Genomic DNA, 20,946 nt, shown 5'->3' with positions numbered 1-20,946 from the left:
TTTAAATATATAATAGTATCTTGATAAATAGACTATATTCATTAAGATAAAGGGAGACAGTTCATTTAAAGTTATTGACTTTGATTCTGACATTCAACAATTTAAAATTAGGTACACGAAAACAGGATCTTCAGTAACAGTGACGAATTTACAAAACTAGGCTCTAATAAAAATAGGTAACATTTCAAATCAATACAAAGTAGATTAAAAAATTGCTGCTCACTTTTAACTCACAGTCTTTGGAGTCAGAAGTCAAAATGTGGGCAAGGTTGATTTGTCCAGTTCATATCTTTCATTAATACTAATATTTAGCATCATCCACCCAAAACCCTCAATCTTGAAAATATTTCCCAGCATGCTTTAGGAAGAGGCAGAAGCATTAGCTTCAGTTCCTCACAAATTCTACAACAGGTACAAACAGGCCAAGAATAAGGCCAAACAAAGCTAAAAATGGGTGCCACTGACATATCAGCCAGTGCTTATAATAGTCCTGGCTCCACTGGTCTTAGAGATGTATTGGTTTTAAGATCAGCAAGCAAGCACAATGTATCCAGGAATTATGGGGCCACACAGAGGCTGAATGAGCTTCATAAGGATAGTTGTAGAGACTGAAGCTGTGAGTCCAGGTTCCAGAGGGTCTGCGGACTTGCCTAAACCTCCAGAGTAAGTTCTCCTTTGCTGGAAACCTTTTCTGGGTTTAAAAACCTTAAATGGTTAAGAGTGGGTCAGGGCATTAAAATCAAGAGTTTCTGGTGGAAGCTACATTTTATATATATATATATACACACACACACACACACATATACATATTGAATCCCTCTACTAAATCTTCAGAGAGAATGAACATTTCTTTGGTGATTACTGTATGTCAGGGACTCTACAAACCTCCACCTGTGGGATAGTTTTAATTTTTTATTATGAAAATTTTCATACTTACATAAAAGTAGAGAGTAGAACAACTCCCACGCACCCTTCACCCAGTTTAACTACCGTCGACTTGGTCCATCTTCATTTTGTCTCTCTCTCCATCCTTTCTTGGAGTATTTTAAGACAAGTTCCAGACCTCATGTATTTTCACCCTCAATGCTTCAGTGTGCATCTAAACACACATATATTTTCTTCTTTCATAACCACAGTGTCACATATTTTTAGCTCCCATTTATTGGTGAAAAAAATGGAATCACTGGGAGGTTAACAGTTTGCCCGAAGATCGCAGGGCCAGTAAACGAGTCTGTCGGACCTATTTTAAGCTATAAACTGTCATATTCCTCCGCTACAGCATGTTGCTTCCTACTGCTCGATCACTGTACCAGTGTATGAATGTTTATCCCAAAGGAAAAACATGCTTAGATATAGGCTAAAACTGCAACAGTCCAACTCTTATACGTTAATTTTTCAGATGGCTCTAAGTAAAAATAGGTACATGAAGTGTTTCCAAAATAATACAGATTAAACTGTATCTACATAGTGTGCTTAAAATGTTTCATATAAGTACAGACATATCAAGCCATATTTTGCTACTAATTTACACTATAATTTCATGATATATATTCTAGGTAAATATTTCATTCCCTAAACATAAAATGTGCACAAAGTACTTAATATTAATTTAAGGCTTTTTCTTTGTCCAAATAATTTATATAAATGTGGTTCTCCCATTAAAACCCATGAGAAGTTAATCAAATGGAGAATCAGTACCTTAACTTCATTTTCAATGAAAGCCCATGTATATTACATCGCACATCTTTGGGCATCTTCTGTGAGACCAGCATATTTCAGAAGCTGGTCTAGCACACCATTGCAAGAGCCAGGGAGTTATACACAGTGGATTCTCCTTGAGGGTCAACCATACTTAGTGGTAGTAATTTTGTACTTAAAAATGTACATTCATTACTCAGTAGAATATAAAATTTGCAGGGATTTAAAAACAAAACCAAAGACTTTCAACAAAGTTCTTGCAATAGGTTGGTTTTAGGGCTGTGATTCCAGATATTTTTTTTTCTGCTCTTAAAAATATTTTGAAGGGAAAGTTTGAGAAGGACTGCTAATTGAAGAGCCAGATGATAATGATGGAGTATGAAACATGGCAATGACAATTAGATAAGAGAAAGACAGAGTTAAAAGACATTAGACAAAGGAAAGGAAAATATGGGCTGGAATACAAGCAGTAAGAGAAAAGAACAGATCAAAGATCGCTAAGATGTTTCCACCTGGGTGACTGGGAAGTACAGAATCATTACCTATTAACAAAGTAGAAGAAACTGAAATCTGGTTGGCAGTGAGGGGAAGCTGGGGTTTAGGGCTTGAGAACAATGAAAGAAATTGAGTGGGATAATATGATAGGAGTCAACTTGAGGTCAATTAAAAAACAGTAATCGAGCAGCACTGGGAACTTAGCTATGGTTAGAGAATAGGAATTCACAGGAGAACCTGCTGTTAAGTAGCAGGAATGCTCAAGGGCACAGTGAAGAAAAAAGCTGGTTTGCTTCTTCTAAAGTTGGAAAGTTAAGGGCATTAAAGTAAGTGTATCTATGACATGGTAAACCTTTTTAGGGACTGAGATTTTAGAAGTTCTGGGTGACATGGGGTGGCTATATTAGAGTGGCACTACTTCTTTAAATAAAAAACCCTGAAACTTCAAGCTCTGTTCTGAAAACTGTTATGAGGTTTCATTGGGATTTAAGTACCTAACAGTTAAATAGCCATTAAAAGATTTATTAGATATTCACTTTAAGTGACCCCAGGGATGTCCTTCAATTTTACTCAACATCTGCAGTTTCTCTGAATTTTTTTTTTGTTTACCTCTCCAAAAATGCTGATATGTGTAAAAGAGGTATAAATCAAAGTGATGTTTTAATTCACTAAGTGCCTGAAGGGAAGGTGCACTAGGAAAATATATTCAATGACAAGTTGGTTTGTAACGGTGTTTGTTACCACAGCTGTACATGCCATTGTATACATTAGAGATAAACAGCCCACAACAGCAACAACGAAAATCAATCTTTAACACACAGGGAGAAACTAAGAAAATACAGCTCACCTCTAATTTCTGGTTCAAATTGCTCAGTTCAAAGGGTACTTCTTCTCTGAGGTGTGACACTTCTTTTCGTCGAAATTTATTTTGTTTCATCTGGTGTAATCTCAGTTTTTCAAAGCTACTAGTCAGTTTGGAAAACTGTAAATAATAGAGAATGCTAACATTTTACTATTGGTTATTTCTAACTTGCTTTCATAATAGTTCTTTTCTTGTGTACCTCTTTCAAAATTTGTCATGATTAGGAAATGCAGTAAAGCTTAAATGTTCCAATTAGCGAAGATAGAACCAGTTATTAAAACTAAATTATTGAAGCTGAACACAATTCGGCTTTCATGTAAATCTGGGACTTCATTAACTGTGCAGTTAAACAGCGATTCACTTGATAAAATGTTTTGTTCAATTTTGTTTTAACCATATGTAGCAAAGCTCACAGTTTGGAAAAAAACACCAAAATTTTTTCCTTACTTTTTTTTAGTGCCATCTTGTGTTGACAGTATTAAATTCAGTAACTCAATCTAAAACAACCAATTTATACTTCACTTAAGAAAACTGAGTATTTAATTTAAAAGATATAAACAACATATACTACTGATTCATGTTGATATAAGTTTAAATAAATTTAAATATCAAACCTGATATAATCTTTTTCTTAGCAGTAATTCTTGTTATAACTGAGACCTTGTATTATTTTTTTTTCTTGTTCTCTACCTTTAAATAATAGATTAAAAGCTGCATGGTCTATCAACATCTGTGAGGAAACTTCTAAATAACTTTACAAAAGTTTTTTGTTTTTATATTTTATTTTGAAATAATTATAGAATCACAGGAAGTTGCAAAGATATTACAAGAGGTTCTGGGTGGTCCTCTTCACCCCATTTCCCCCCAATATTGACATCTTATTAAGCTATAGTGTAGTATCAAACCCAGGAAACTGACATCAGTACAATACATGCTCAAGCCTATCAATAGTTCACTCCTTTTTACTGCTAAGTATTATTACACGTTACGGATGTAAACACAGTTTGTTTGACTATTCATATATTGTGACATTTTGGTTGTTCCCAGTTTTTAACCATTACAAATAAAGCTATGGACAACTGTGTCTACTTTATCTGGCAGTAACATAGTCATTTCTCCTTTCTTTTCCTTTTTCACATAGTTTTAAAAATTGAGAATATAATTCACCTAACCATAAAATTCACCATTTTGAGTATACTTCTTTGGGTTTTAGTATATTCACAAAGTTGTATAATTATACTATCTAATTTCAGAATTTTTTAATCACCTCCAATAGAAACCCTGTATCTATAAGCAGTGACTATGCATTTCCTTCTTCCCCATGCCCCTGGCGGCAACAAATCTACTTTACGTCTTTATAGATCTGCCTATTACGATCACTTCATATTCATGGAATCATATAATATGTGAGCTTTTGTGTCTGGTTCATCCATGTTGTTGCACAGAGCAATACTTCATTCCTTTTAATGACTGAATAATATTTCGTTGCACAGATATACCATAATTTGTTTACCCATTCATCAATTGATGGACATTTGGATTGTTTCCACGTTTTTGACATTATGAAAAAAATGCTGCTATGAACATCTGTGTACAAGTTTTTGTGTGGATATATGTTGTTATTTCCCTTGGCTATACACCTAGGAGTGGAAGAGCTGGGTCATATAGAAACTCTTAAGTTTAACTTTTTAAGGAACTGCCAAACAGTTTTCCAAAGTGGGTGTACTATTTTCCATTTCTACTGGCAATGTATTGGGTTCCAATTTCTCCATATCCTCACCTATACTTGCTATTGTTCATCATTTGATTATAGCCATGAGTAGGTGTGAAGGGGTATCTCAATATGATTTTGATTTGCATTTCCCTAATGACTAATGATGTTGAGCATTCTTTCATGTGCTTATTGGCCATCTGTGTATCTCCTTTGGAGAAATGCCTATTCATATCTATGCCCATTTTAAAGTTTGGTCATTTGTCTTTTTATGGTTGACTAGTAAGAGTTGTTTTCTTTTTAAATTCTGGATACTAGCCCCTTATCAAACAAGTGATTTGAAAATATTTTCTCCCATTTTGTGGGTTGTCTTTTTACTTTCTTTTGGTATCCTCTGAAGCACAAAGGTTTTTTAAATTTTGAAGAAATCAAGTGTATCTAATTTTTCTTGTGCTTTTGGTGCCAGATCTAAGAAACTATTGCCTAATCCAAAATCACAATGACTTACTCCTGTGTTTTATTCTAAGAGTTTTACAGAGTTTAGTTTTTACATTTAGGTCTTTGATCCATTTTGAGTTAATTTTTGTCTGTGGTTTCAGTAAGGGTCCAACTTAGTTCTTTTTCATGTGGATATTCAGTTGTCTTGTCACTGTTTGTTGAAAAGATTATTCTTTCTCCATTGAATTACCCTGGCACCACTTCTACTTTCTTTTGATTAATATTTGCCTGGTATATATTTTTCTTTTCTTCGTTTTTTCTCTTTTTACTTTCAGTTTATATACATAGTTATGTTTGAAGTGAGTTTCTGGAACAGAGCATATACTTGGGTCATATTTTTTTAATTTACTCTGTAAATCTTTATCTTTTAACTGCTGTATTTGGGCTATTTTCATTTAATGTAATTATTGATATGTTAGGGTTTAAGCCTGACATTTTATCATTTTATGTTTGTTCTCCAGTTTTTGATTTCTCTGTTTTAGCTTTCCTGACCTCCTCTGGGTTCTCTGAACATTTTTTCAAGAATTCCATTTTGATTTATCTATAGCATTTTTTAATATATTTCTTTGCACAGATTTTTCAGTTAATGCTCTAGGTATAATATTATATATACATAACTTATTATAATCTACTGGTGTCAACATTTTATTGGTTCAGGTGAAGTGTAGAATCTTAGTTCTTTTTATGTTCCTTAACCATGACCCATTTATAGCATTATTGTCTTAAATTTTCCTCAAAATACATTAAGAACCACTTTAGATATTATAATTTTTGCTTTAGCTGTCAAACAATTTAGAAAATTCAAGAGAAGGAAAGTCTTGCATTTACTCTTTTTTCTTTTTTTTTTACTTTTTCCAATTTTTTTCTTCTTTTCTGATGTCTCAAAATTCTTTATCATTTCCTTTCTGCTCAGAGAACTTCCTTGAGCTATTCTTTTAGGGTAGATCGATTGGTGACAAATTCTCTTAGTTTTCCTCCATTTGAGAATGTCTTAATTTCCCCTTCATTCCTGAGCATGGAATTCCGGGTTGACATTCCTGTTTTTTCAGCAATTGAAAAACATTCCACTTCCTTCTGGCCTCCATGGAAATCCATTATCTGAACTGTAATTGCTTACTGAAGCATTTTTATAACAGCTGCTTTAAAACCCTTGTCAGATAATTCTAACATCTATATCAACTTGGTGTTGCCATCTCTTAACTGTCTTTTCTCACTCAAGTTGGTTCTTGATATGATGAATGATTTTTTTTAATTGAAACCTGGACATTTTTGGGTCTTGTGTTATGTGACTCTGGATTTTATTTAAATATTGTGTTTTAGCAGTCCTCTTCTGACAACATTCCTGCAGAGAAAGTGGAATGCTGCCTCATTACTGCCAGGTGGCAGTGGAAGTCCAGTTCTTAACTTGACTTCAAATGGTAACCTGGGGGACGTGTTCCTCGTAACTGCTGAGTGGGAGTAGGAGGGGGAGTTCAGGTTCCCCACGTCTCCCACTGACATCACCTTGACTGGAAGGGCAGAAGTGCTTTGTTCCTGCTTCTTACATGGCCTTCAGTGACACTGTAGTGAGGGGAGTAGCCCTGCTACCACTGAGAGGTGACGAGTGTCCTGACTCCTCATTAGGCTTCCCCAGATACCATTCCAGAGAGGAGGGCTGCCTCATCACCATCAGATGGGCAGAGAAGTCCAGGCTTTCCACGTGGTCTCCACTGACACCATGGGTTGGGGTGGGCCTTATTAACACCCAGTGGTGATAAAAGTCCCGGCTTTCCACTCAGTCTTCTCTGACTCCATCCAGCAGGGGGCCTGGGCCACCTTGTTACAGCCTGGTGAGGGTGGAACCCAGGTGGTCCACCCGTCTCTGCTGGTGAAGTGGGTTTATGGCCATAGTATTTTTCTGGGGCTTTTGGATAGAGGGGAGCCGCTATTATCTAAAAATGTTGAATCTTCATAGGCTGCCTTTTTCTGGTCTTTCAGTTTTGGGAGCAGGCCTTCCTCTGGGCTCTTTTTGTTTGTTTGTGCCCCCTGCAATGTCTGGGTTGCTGGCTTCTCTTATCCAGTCTGGGATATAACAGGCAAAAAGAAATTCCAGGGAACTCATCACCATCTCGTTCCTTGGGTCCCAAAGTCCTAGTTGGTCTGTCTCTTCTCTCCACTTCTCAGGGCCTTCTTAGATTGTTTTATAAATAATGCCCAGGGTTTCTAGTTGCATTTAGCAGGAGTAATAGGGGAAAGTACATCTATTCCACTTTTCCAGAAGCAGACATCTCAAATACATACATAATTATAGTTTTATAATGGTTACAAGGAAAAGAAAATATCCCGTTTAAAAAAAGGAAGCAATACCTACAAGAAAGTTTTGACAGAGTTGAGTTATTCAAGGCAGAGAGTGGTAAATAATATATCCTTAAGATATTTTAGGAAAATGAAGTTGTAAATAAATGAGGAATTTCAAAGAAGGATGCAATAGAGTGAGCTAGCAGCAGTAAGTCTGTCACCAAGTATCAACTTCAGGCTAGAAAAATGACATATTACTAGCTGTTATGCAAACCAAGTCAAATAGACAGTACTTTTTTTTTTCTGTCTTTTCCCTCCTTTCCTCTTCCTTCTCTTCTGGTCTCCCTCAACTCTCTTCCTTCCTTTCTTTTAACCAGAGAAGAAAAGAGAAGCAGAAAACTGCAATGGAAGCAGATGGCTGTTCTCTCAACAACACAGTGTTTCCAAAGTGTATTCTATCAAACACCTGTTACAGTGTTTACACTGTAGATGTGCTCAGTATTAGCTGGTTTTAGTTTGAAAAATAAAAAAGGTTCCATGGCCAAATATGTTTGAAAAATGAGGGATTAAAAAGGCTAGATGGATGTCTTCAAAGCAGAACTTCTCACAGCCGTATTTTGCTACTGTGCACTGTGAACGTCCAGGAGCAGAAGAGGAGGGAACAGCATTTCCTAAACTCTCAGTGTTTGAGCACAGAACAAATTTTTGTGAAATCTCCATAAGGATATTTGTTGGTTAGCCAGAAGCCAAGGAATAAAATAAACTGCAAAGCATCAAATGGCAAGGATTCCTATATTAAATGACTGTTCAGTGCCTGTGTAAACAAGCCCCAAACTTTTTAACAAAAGACATGAAAAAAAAACCACTCCAGAAATTAAAGATTTGGCAAGCTGCGACTGAGCTAGCTAACTATAATTTAGACATGGTACTTAACTTGTATCTAGATTTCTGTATTTTTTTCAGACTAATTCCAGATCATGATCTCTTTGTTTATACTGAACAATTATAGTGATTCAATATTTATGTTGCTACAACATGGAAACAACCCAAATGTCCATCTACAGATGATTGGATAAAGAAGATGTGGTATATTTATACAATGGAATACTACTCAGCCATAAAAACTGACAACATAATGCCATTTGCAGCAACATGGATGCTCCTGGAGAATGTCATTCTAAGTGAAGTAAGCCAGAAAGAGAAAGAAAAATACCATATGAGATCGCTCATATGTGGAATCTAAAAAACAAAAACAAACAAACAAACAAAAACAAAGCATAAATGCAGGACAGAAATAGACTCACAGACAGAGAATACAGATTTGTGGTTGCCAGGGGGGTGGAGGGTGGGAAGGGATAGACTGGGATTTCAAAATTGTAGAATAGATAAACAAGATTACACTGTATAGCACAGGGAAATATACACAAAATGTTATGATAACTCACAGAGAAAAAAATGTGACAATGAGTGTGTATATGTCCATGAATGACTGAAAAATTGTGCTGAACACTGGAATTTGACACAACATTGTAAAATGATTATAAATCAATAAAAAATGTTAAAAAAAAAAGAAAAATGCCATATGATATCACTTATATGTGGAATCTAAAAAATAAAATACAATAAAAAAATAAGGACACAAATGAACTACTTATTATTTATAACTTAGATGATTGATTTCTTGAATATGTGTAAGCACATTTGACTGTCCTTTATGATTGGATTACCGCATTCTGTTGATTCTTATTTTACGGTTGGCTTTATTCCTTTGATAACCACGTAAGTTTAAAAACCTAAAGCTCTAAACTGTTCTTAGAAACAATGACCAGTACACATATGTAAACTAAAAAAAGTGTGCAGTATAGTGTATATATGTATTTACAAGCAATATAATGTATATGTGAAGTCAAATTGTAATAATTCTACCTAATAAAACTGAAAATGGAAAAAAATTTATTTTGCTATGTTAGAGGTTTATCTTTATAGAAAAAAGCAAGGTTGACTGACAAGTGTAAAATGCTTAGAGTCTTAGGAAAATCCATATAAAGTTTCATAACTCAAGTAACCATCTAGCAGCAGCTATTTAATTTGCAGGCAAAATGTCTAGGGAGACTTAAGAGCCAGTCTTGTAAGATCACACCTGTTAAGTGGCATCAAATGTTTCATATTCCTACCACAATGGCTAATCACCTTCTTAAAAAGATACTTAACAGGGAGCTTTAACTACCCTGGGCTCCTTTAACTACATTATTATTTATAAAATCTCTGCACTCCCAAAAAAGTTGGCTGTAAAGTACAATTTCATAATCAAACCATATTTCCCACTGATTCAACTACTTAGTTAAGCAAGGATATAGCACCTACCAGACCTAAGATGCTCAGATGATTATTGCCCTACGTGTTATCTGTGGGTAAGAAAGAGAAGAGCTTTTGCTTGCCAGCACAGTGGGGAGGATAATACAGGGATAAATCATAAAGAAGTCAGTACTCCTCTCATCACACAGGCAGAAGCCCTGCAGTTTATCAAACAGCCCTACAAGTAACAAAGTAATAAAAAACAGTTTTGTTCTTTCAATGATCTAGTTTGTAACAGTAAACCTCCATATTTTAAATTGCCACAGCAGAAAGGACATCCCCATTAGGGAAGAGTGACCACAAAAGACAGTATTTTGTTGTTGTTGTTCACATAGCTAATTATTATGATATAATTAATCAACAAGGCACATGATAAACAGAAAGCCATTAGTCTGCACTGTGCTAATAGTTAAAGGGATACAGAGCTGACAATCTAATAAAAGAGACAAAATCAATATACATAAAACAATGAAAGACAGGGCCAAATCTATAACTTGTAGCTGAAATGCAAGAACCTTTGCTTGTGTTAAAAACAATTCATTTTGATAAAATTAATACAATTTTATAGGTCAAAACATATGATATTAAGTTGTAATAAGTCTCCTTACTTGAGCTTTCAGGGTTTGTAGTTGTCCTTCGTAATTCTGAGTCATTGCTAAGTTACATTTTTCCAAACTGTCCAACTTCTGTCTAAGTATCCCCACCTGCATTAAGAATAAAATTTAATTTTGATTTTTTCTAAATTTTGCCTGATAAAAATCAGAAAGTGTGCAAAAGAGGAGTGCAATTCAAATAAAACCACCATACCAAACCAAGAATAAATATTTGCCCTATGGATCTTAAAATACTTATTAATAATTAAATTCACAAAAACCAAACATTGCGAGCACTATTCTACTGGGTACACATTAGGACAGTACAGTATAGATGCCTGACGAAAGATCCTTCTCATCATCACATTTTAACCTGAGGTTTGGAGTTTACTTTGCATTATCTTTTTGGGAGGCCACGCTGTTGTAAGAACCTCTGCTTACACCCCCGCCCCGTATTTTAGGCACTGCTGCCTTCAATGGGAGCTCTGATTTAATGGTACTCTGGAGTAAATGTTACATTTTTATAAGAACTAACAAATTAAAAAGAAAAAGAACACTGTCTAAGGAGGAGTTCTTAGGCATCTGGCTTACAGAATTTGCTTAAAAAGCAGACGAGGCCCCTGTTTGCACATCTGTGTCATCACAGGTATAGAAGTGAGAAACTGGTGCCTTGTATATGCCAGATCTGATGACCTGCCTCTACTATGAAGGGAAACCAGATGCTGATAACTAAGTTAACCAGGCCAAACAACAACATAGTTAACTATTCCAAAAGCTAAGTTCCACTGAGAAGCCAACAGAGGTAGAAAAACAGCTGCTGAACAAGTTGACTGATGATGTTTCATTTAGTACATGAAACCTCAGTAAACCTCGTCTTATGCCTTGCCCAAAGAAAAATGCAGACACCAAAGTGTATTTTAGGTGAAGCGTATGGTTTTCCTTAAGTCCCCTGCAGGCCCGAGAGCACTTAGACCTCCTGCTACCATCACCAGCTTGGCCATAAGTGGCCTCTTGGGGGCCCAGGACATTTGTCCTAAGTGGGCACCCAAGTATACACACACCTCCTTCACTGAATTCTTTTCTTTCCTTCCCTATAATCAAGAGTTGACTTTTCACTTCTTTCTGGAACGATTTTTTTAGCAGATGAGAAGAGGCAAATGCTCCTGAACTCCGCTTTCTCCAAAGACACAGCTTTGATGACACAGCTATGATTCTACAGCAGCAAAAGCACTAACATCTCTGCTTGCAAACAATATTTATTTCCCATACCAATTAAATGTTTCTTTACTTTCCTAGATGGCACTGACACTATACGTCTGTCTGCACTGGCAAATTACTGTGGGTTTAGGCTCTGCCTGTCACTTATTTGATAGCACACATTTGGCACACTAAGAATTTCAAGCCTTAATGAATACTATTGCTGATGCCTGATGAAAAGTATGTATAAGGAAAAATAAATACTATTTATAACAGTCTGAAGAGCGGGGAGGATATAGCTCAAGTGGTAGAGTGCGTTCTCAGCATACACAAGGTCCTGGGTTCAATCCCCTGTACCTCCTCTAAAAATAAATAAATAAATAAGTAAATCTAATCACCTCCCCCAACAAAAACAGTCCGAGGAATTACCAACATAGTAACACATCTGTGCACTACCTCTTGACCTTTCTGATCCAAACAAGTTTGTGCATTTGCCAACTCTTGATCCCGAAGATCTAATCGTGTCTCCAGAGCTCGCATCTTCCTTTCCCAATCCAATTTCTTGTTGCTTACCATGATGTCAATCTGTTCCATTAACTCCTGAAGCTCAGCCTCACAAGGAGAAGCTCTGGCAATTGTAGCAAAGGAAAATATATTTAAAAAGAGCAAAATGTGAGGACAAGAAAAAGTATGATATTGCTTTGAACAGCTTGATCACCATTTCCTCAAATTGTTCAATTATTTACATAGGAAGACTTCCAAAAACTAGAGGTTAACATTTTAAATTTAAACTAAAAATCTAATTTCAGAGCTAACAGTGTATATATTTTTTAATTTTTAAAAGTATAGTTGCTGCCATAATATAATGCAATTTGTTGATAAAGTCACTGCCTTCATTTCTCTTATGATGTGCAAAAAGTTTTGATGTGACCCAAAAGTTTTGACTTAAGACAAGGGAGTCCTAAAATGAAAAAAAAATGTTGCATAAATTATGTCAGAAATATGGTCATAATAAAGACAGTTTAACAATAATAATTTTTAGAGTGAGATTATTATAAGGGAAATTCTAATTATGAAAAAGGATCCCATGCTCTTACATGTAAATACACATATCCTATGTTAATCATAGCTGAAGGAGGTTTGACGGCAGGCAACCTGGGGCTTCAGCCGCGCCTGCCAGGGACAGAGGAGCAAGCCCAGGCCAGGTAGGACCAGATTCAAAGGTACTACACCTGGGCTACACTGCCGCCTCTCCAGGAGAGAGACTGGGCATGATCTGGCTGGTGGTGTCTGTTTGGAAGGAATCTTACTGGTCAGGGGTGGGCAGACTCATGTAAGGTTTTAGACAATGGAGATACCACTAGTCAGATAGGTGGCAACATCTTGGGCCTAGGAAGGTCTACTGTATTTGAAATAAGACCCTTGGTGATGACTAGAATTATAGTGACTGAGAGTTGGTGAGGTTGCTGGGTGCTCCCAGGCAGGGTTCCCCTTCAAAGAAGCTGAAGCCTTCCCCGAGGACCTGGTATAAGTCCAGGCACTCAGACCGGACAAGCAGGTAGATGCTGAAGCCTCAGACTTCAGCCTAAGGAACACACAAGTGTTCAGATTAGAAAAGCAAGTTATTTCAGTATCCATTCAACGGGGGTGATGGGGCTTCTGATGTATTTGTGTAGCTGGGAGGAAGGCAGGAGAAACAGGTGTAAAATGACATAATTTCCTCCACTTGGTTTCACCAAATCAGAATTTTAGGGCTAATTAAGAATCATTTGGCATTTTGAAAAAAACTGATGTACAGAGAGACATCAAGGTCACATATTAATTAGTGGAAGAACCAGAACTAGATCCTAGGCAGTTGCTTCACATCTTAATTAAGCACCTTGCTGTATGCCACACGGCAGGACATGGTGTTTCGAATAAGAACTTGCTTGGAAAATGCAGTACAAGTTAGCTGAATTGTGATAAGGTTAGAAACAGGTATTTGAACTCGAAGAACTCAGAATTTCCAGAATCACTTTCTAAAACACCCAGAGTCAAACTGAATGAGGAACGTCCCTTTGGTTCATTCAACAGTGGATTCAGCAGGTTTGACATCAGAGAGGTTTTAAGTACAAAGTGCCATTCTGAAGTCTTTCTGGCATTCCTGGGCTAAGGCCCAAAGGCGCTCAATTTTTACTTGAAACCTAAACAAGCCTGAGAAAAGGAAGCACTAATTCCTCTATAAATAACCTGATTGGATTTTAATTGAGGCTTCTGATGTGGGGAAAAACAGCAGAACAAAAGGAATGGTTTTCACACATTCTTTTTTATAACAACATACATCACCCTTTACTGTAAATACATTTTGTCTATTTTTTTTCTGCTAGTGTTAGCTCTGAAAGAAAATGGACTGTATCAGTCTGTCTCACCAGGGCTTAGCACACAGCAGCTGCTCAGTACACCCTTGAAGAGTGAACAAGTGAGTTTTCCCGTTGCTATCTTCTTGGCATATAGGAATGCACTGTGCTAATGGAATTAAAATATAGGACTAAAGTGGAGTGTGGCATAATATGAGCTACTCAATACTGTCAAGCAAATGAATGAATGGTTTATTTTCTGGCTATACAAAAGCCAGACTTTTACACTTCAGGGTGGGAGGACTTCTACAAGTCTTCCAGTCAACTACCCATTCCGTGTTTGCATAGAATCATCCATCATACCCAACTGATCAGACTCAGCAAGTCTAGGACAAAGCCCAGATTCTCCACTGGTATCAAAGGCATCAGGGGATTGCAGTGTATGTCAAAGTCTGTAATCTATTTTGCAGTATCACTGTCAAGAGGTCATCCAGCCTAATTACTGAATTATAGCTAAAAGTAGATATTTCTCAGGCACTATTTCTTTGTCCAAAAAATGTTATTTCCCATCATCACTAATGTTTGCTGACACAGGAGCACTGCAATGCCTATTTTTACTGCATTACTTGAATGGTTGCTGATATTTTCAGTCCATTCATCTCTTTCATTTGTGATAAGCTTAATGTTGGGATGCAGAAGTATAAATCCCATTATTCCAATAAAGCATGCTTAAATGTACTTATAAAGGCCTTACTCTAAAGCCTTCGTCATAATCATCAAGGAAGGACATTTATAGAAAGAAAATTAATGTCGTAGCTTCCAAGTCTATCAGTGTTCTATCAGAATTCTAGGTACATACAAATTTAAAATCTCATTTTTTATGTTCTAAAATAAAAGAAAGTTCTACTAAAAAACCTACATCACAGATAAACTTTCTCTTGAAACTTTTCCATAACTATTCACATTCTGAGTAACATCTTGGTTCACAGATCAAATGAGGGAAAGAGATAGTGAAACACTAGCAAGCACTGATTCTCTTTCTTCAGGGGGATTTTTACAATTATCTAGACGTATAAATAATTTCATTATACTCATAAACTTACATACCTGAAAAATTATTTCATATGAATACACTGAAACATATAATATAATTAATAACAAACAAATGTTTAATAACACATGCATTAGCTTGGACTCTATAAGCCAGTCCCTAAGGCAATTACAATTCCCTCCTGCCAAAAGTCTATTTGATGAGAGACTGCAGTGCTAGCACATGGGAGGATAGATGTTTTACCCTTTTCCTATTTAAAACTACAGCCGGCTATTTATTTCTCTGGATACAAACAGCAAAGAATTAGGCAAACACTGATATAATCCGTTTTTCCACTGCTATAAAACTAAGAAATACACTGTTTCCTAAATGTTGGAAATTTCTAATGAACCTTATAATGCCAGCTTGTTCTGGTAACTTCCAAATCTGCATCTTCAGTCTGAGCTCCCGAGCTCCAGATTTCTGAAACCAACTACTTATTCCATACCGATGCTCCCAGGGCATATCCAAAGGCATCTCAGTTTTCACAAGTTCAAAGCAGTGCTCGACTCCCTGCACCACAAACCTGCCCCCACTCCAGTCCACTCCATCTCCTTAATTGGCACCACTGCTACAGTTGCTTAAGATTAAAACCCTTCATGATTCTAGATTTGTGTCTCCCTCAAACCCCAGAACAACAGTCCTACTGGCACTGCCTCCAATAAATATCCTAAATTCTGACCACTTCTCACCATATCCAGTGACAAAATCCTGGTCTGAGTCAACCTCATTACCTTCCTGCTTCCATTATTATCTCCTATGTGGCTAGTTGTCTACTCAACATCCATCTTTCTTTTCTTCCAAACCAACAGATCTCTGATGTTATTCACTGTGGAAATGTGTCCAGCTAAAAACACAGCTGCATTTCCCAGGCTCCCGTGGCGCTAGGCATAGCCATCTGACAAAATCTAGCCTGTGACATGTAAGCAGAAGTTGCCATGAAGCTATTGAAAGGAAGGCCACAGCAACTGCCACTGGCATCCTACACACCCCTCACGATACCACTTTGGGCGCTCAGCCTGATTGCCAGTGGACAGGACCTGCATTTCTTTGAGTGTCTTCTCTTGCTACTGGAGTCCTCTTTGCCACCTGTGTGATAGGCCAGAAGTGACAGGGAACTGAATCCTCCCAGGAGCAACCTTCAACCAACAATCATCAGTTACTGGTGTAGACTCACTTGCTCCATGGATGGGATAACTGAGGGGTGTGGCTTATACTGGGTTCCAGAGTTTCCCATCAGGATTTCACCCCAGTCACCCTTTGCGGTAGCTGGTTTGGTATCTTGCCCTTCCTTGTTTCACCTCCCCATTCCCATAGATGATAGATGGGAAAACGGCCCCCAAAGAACAAGTTCCCTGGAACTTGTAAATGTTATTTTCTTTGGAAGAAAGTTCTTTGTACAAATTAAGGGTCTTGAGATGGGGAGATTATCCTAGATTACCTGGGTGGGTCCTAAGAAAGAGGCAGACGGAAATTTGACACACACAGGAGAAGGGACTATGAACATGAATAGAGACAGATGTGAAGATGCAGCCTTAAAGATCAGAACGGTGCAGCCACAAGCCAAGGAATGCTGGCAGTCACCAGGAGCTGGAAGAAGCAAGGAACAGATTCTCCCCTCAAGCACCTGGAGGGAACAAAGCCCTGCTGACACCTTGATTTTGGGCCAGTGTTACTGATTTCGGACTTCTGGACCCCAGAACTGTAAGTGAATAAGCTTTGGTTGCTTCAAGCCAGCAAGTTTGTCACAGAGCAGTTTCATCTCCCAAACAAATTACTTGTATCCAAATCCTTGTTTCAGGGCTTTGGCTTCCATAGGAACCCCAAATAAAATGCTCACACACACTCTTTTGTTTTCACCCATTGCCCTTCCTCTGCTCCCTTTCTGGAAGGCGGATGTGATGCTGGAGGTGGTTTAACCATCTTGCAATCATTAGGTGACAACAAACAATAAAGCCACATACTGAGGGTGATGAAGCAGAAAGACACATCTGGACTTGTAGAACCAGCTGATCATTTGAGCTTCCCTTGGATGTGTGACAGGCATCGCACATCAGGCTTGCCTTCTCTCCAGTCTTCCTTATTTGGATGTGGCAGCCTTATCCTTGCAGCCGGTGGACCAAAAGCCTTTGGATCAACCTTTGCTTCTCTCCTTGCACACCCCACACACAACCTATGGTCTCTTAAGTATTATCAGCTCTTCTGTCACAACAGGCCCAGTTGTTAGACCTATTTCTACCACCCTGGTCCCAACCATGGCCATCTCCCACCTGAATTACATTCAGTTTGTCTGTCTTTTCTGCCCTTGCCTTGCTATGGTCTATTCTTCACGTAGCGACCAGAATGAGCCTCTCAAAACTATGTTAGAAAATGTCACTGCTATGCTCGAAGCCTTCCAGTGACCGCCCCCCACCCTTTTACATAGTGAAATCTAAAGCCTTTACCAAGGTCTGCAAGGCCCTACAGGACTTGGTTCTCTTTGCCTCTCTGCCGTCACCACCTCCCACCTTCCTCCTGGCTCCTCCTTTCTAAACACACTGGCCTTTTTTGTTCCTTGAAAACGTATGCATGTTCCTGCTTCAGAACCTGTGCTTTTGCTATTTCCTCGCCTGGAATGCCATTCCCCAGGGCAGCCATATGAAGAGAGCCCTCACTTTCCACAGGTCTTTCTTCAAATGTTACCTTGTCAGGTTTACTCTGTAACCCTTTGCTCCCATAGCCTGCTTAATTTTTCTTCAAAGCAGAAATCACCACCCCCCTGACAGAACATATACTTCTTTATCTGTTATCATCTCTGCCCGCCTCCACTCCACTGTAAGCTCCATGGCACGGTACAGCCACAGTGTCAGCTCTGAACAGCCAACCTCCAGAAAAATAAAAACCCTAATTTGTCTGGGTATTGTGGTATGAGACCCTGGATCTTACGTAAACTCTGTTTTGGCACGCCTTTTCTGAGAACGCACCATCAGAGAAATGGGGTGCTGCCTCATTACTGCCTGGCCACAGTGGAAATCTATGCTCTTGACTAAACCTCTGCTAATACTGGAGAGAAGGGACTCCCCACTACTGCTGGGTGAAGGGGGGTTCGGGCTCCCCACTGGCCCTCTGCCAACACCACCATGGCTGAGAGGGCAGGCACGGACACGGTGTGAGCGGGTGGCCTGGTTATCGTTTATTACTCAGTGTGTTCTGCTTTTCTTTACCATTGCAAGTGTCTATGTATCTCCCCTGGGACTGTCTGTAACCTGAGGCGAGAGCTGGATATTCCGGGGCCCCTGGGCCACAGCACCAATCGTGCCTCATGTCCCACTTCAGTTTCCAACACGAATGGGTACAGACTGTCTTGGTACTCGGACCAGTTGTCTTTGTGAGTCAGCTGTTCTGCTGATCTGCCAATTTTTCCCTATTCTTGAACTTTTAATTTTTTCCTATTCCTAACTTGAAAATGATAAAATTCTTAGAGAAAACGTGGAAACCATTTCACCACACGATCCCACAGCGCGCCCGGCTCTGTCGGGCTCTTTTTGTCCACTTCAGCATCCGTGTAGGTAACAGTGACTCCCTTGCACCGAGACCCCGCCAGTGGATTTCCCATATGCAGCTATGCCACGTACGCCCGTGCTTTAGCACGGCAATATGTGAAACATGCTTCCCTCACTCTGTAACACTTCCTATTATAAGAAGCTACAACTTAATAACAGCTTTTAGAAGAAAAAAATAATGATAGTCAAACTCACATATTGATTTCGAGACGCAACCTAATTTAAACAATATTAAAAGACAGAAACAGTGTGTCTTAGTATGTCACCCTCAGAGATACCTCAAACGCAGGCCCCAGTCCACCTTGTCTCTGGCCCTTGAAGCCATTCCTACGTAATCAGGAACCGCACACTCCCCCAGTTTAAAAGGTTAGCCCTCGACACCTCAAATGCATCTATAATGACTGTCCTGGATTCTGTATTTTTCACACCTTGTTTCCCATACAACCTCATTTATAGGTAATTTTGAACTTTTGACTCCATTTGTCTGGTCCTTTGAATTTGTATCTTTGTATCTGATGTTCCTGTGGTTTGAAACTCTGTTCCCTTTTACTGGTCATTATTCTTACAGTTAATTCATTCATTCCAAAAATGCTGACAGCACACTTCCCAGTGTCAGGCACTGTGCTGGTCCCTGGGGCAGGACGGGGGGAAGACAAACACTGCTCAACAGAGCTGGGGCCAAAGAACCCATTGGCCTACAGTGTTACTGGATGACCTTCTGAACGTACCTACTGCCACTGGTACTTGTACCACCACTTTCCTTGCGTCTATTTTTGCATTTATTTCTCCTTTTCTTTTTGCTTTTTGAGTTTAGTTCAAGGAAGGAATAGCTTTTACATTAACTACTGTCCAATGAGACCACTTTTTTCCTGGGGAGAGGACTAATGAGGTCCTCCTGTTTCTATAATCTTCCTTGTTTGGCACTTCTCTGTTTCACGAGGGCTCTGACAAGACGCTCACAGCTATTCCAGGTAGTTCCAAGGTGCCAGACCACCGAGCACCTGGAGCATCAGGTCAGGCTGAGTGTGCCTGTGCCCTGCTGTGCCTGCCTACATTTAGGCATATCACGGCTTTTCTCTCTCCCTTTTTAAAATGTAACTTGTAACTAATACAACTAACCTCTTATAAACATAGTCTTGTAAAATGTATGAGCAAATTTATCTCACACAGAGGTAATTTTTAATCTTTGCCTTAGCTTGGTAGCAGCTTAACATATCTTTCAAAGGAATCTTTCTATTCCCTTCTTTCCTCCTCCTCTTCCTCCCTCCTTCCCTCTATCCTTTACCTCCCCTTTCTTCCTAGTGTCTTTCCCTCCTTTTAAAATCACTCACTAAATTCCTACCATCACTGAAAACTGTGTTAACATTTCAGGTTCTACCTTCAAAGTGTGAAATATTAGAATTTTACCCCAGGTCCACTTCACTGTTTCTTCAGAGATAAGAATCTAGCTTGTTAAATTTGATTACTCTGGAGATGAGTATGTGTGTTTTGTGGGGGACAAAAGCATGATGGAGGGATAATAATGAAGTACAGTCTGGATCATTCAGATCGCACAAGAATCAATCAAATTAAAAAGAATTTTCAATAAGCAAAAATAATACATGACTACAATTTATTAAACTACCAATATATATTGACTTATATTAGAATTTTTTTACAAACAATAATTAAAACTGTACTTAACTTGTAAGAAGCTGGTAAGTAAAGTTGTGATTATCAATTAATATGTCTCAGAGGGAAAGGATAAAGGTTAAGAAAATTGTACACACAGAAGATTACTGCTTTAAAGGACTATTCTGAATTCAGATGTGAGAAGTTATGCTTTAATGTTCACCTTCCTTGGTTCTTTGAAAATATGACTTTCACAGCATATAAAAAAAATTCACAGATCATGTAGCAGTACCTAGATTTGTAGGAAGGATTTGATAAGAGTCTATGAACAAGATCAATGAGTAAGCTATCAATCACAGAATAAAAAGTAGAGTAAATCATTCAGGAGAGATGAAACCGCAGTTGAAGATGGATGAACATACACATTTTGCTCCCTTCCCAAATCCTATTAAAATAAAACAAAGGAATATTTTTAACCTACAAGGTTAAACCTACAAGGACAGAAAAAAAAGGGAACCTGCAGTGGAGAAAGCCAAGAAGCAACCCACTAGGTATTTCTGGAAGTAGGGAGTGAGCACTGGCAGCCCAACTTATACCCTCTAAGCAGGAGAATTCAAGATCGTGTTCTCTGGAATCTGACCAGCCAGAGACAGAAAGTGACTGACTGGCCTGATGACCAGC

The 20,946-nt window shown here is 38.3% G+C and overlaps 1 protein-coding gene across 3 annotated transcripts in view; it reads right to left on the bottom strand.

Moving 5' to 3' along the window:
- DEUP1 (deuterosome assembly protein 1) overlaps positions 1-20,946 on the bottom strand; it is an 89,868-nt gene that overhangs the window by 61,698 nt on the left and 7,224 nt on the right. For all 3 annotated transcript variants that reach the window (XM_074372847.1, XM_074372848.1, XM_074372849.1), the window contains exons 3-5: positions 12,143-12,314; positions 10,505-10,600; positions 3,041-3,175 (exon numbers count right to left, since the gene is read on the bottom strand). In XM_074372847.1, the coding sequence (XP_074228948.1) occupies positions 3,041-3,175; positions 10,505-10,600; positions 12,143-12,314 (403 nt within the window). The remainder of the gene's footprint in view (positions 1-3,040; positions 3,176-10,504; positions 10,601-12,142; positions 12,315-20,946) is intronic.

Source organism: Camelus bactrianus, chromosome 10 (genome assembly GCF_048773025.1).
Source record: "Camelus bactrianus isolate YW-2024 breed Bactrian camel chromosome 10, ASM4877302v1, whole genome shotgun sequence".
NCBI classification, from domain to species: domain Eukaryota; kingdom Metazoa; phylum Chordata; class Mammalia; order Artiodactyla; family Camelidae; genus Camelus; species Camelus bactrianus.
This window is presented reverse-complemented; position numbering and strand designations above follow the sequence as displayed.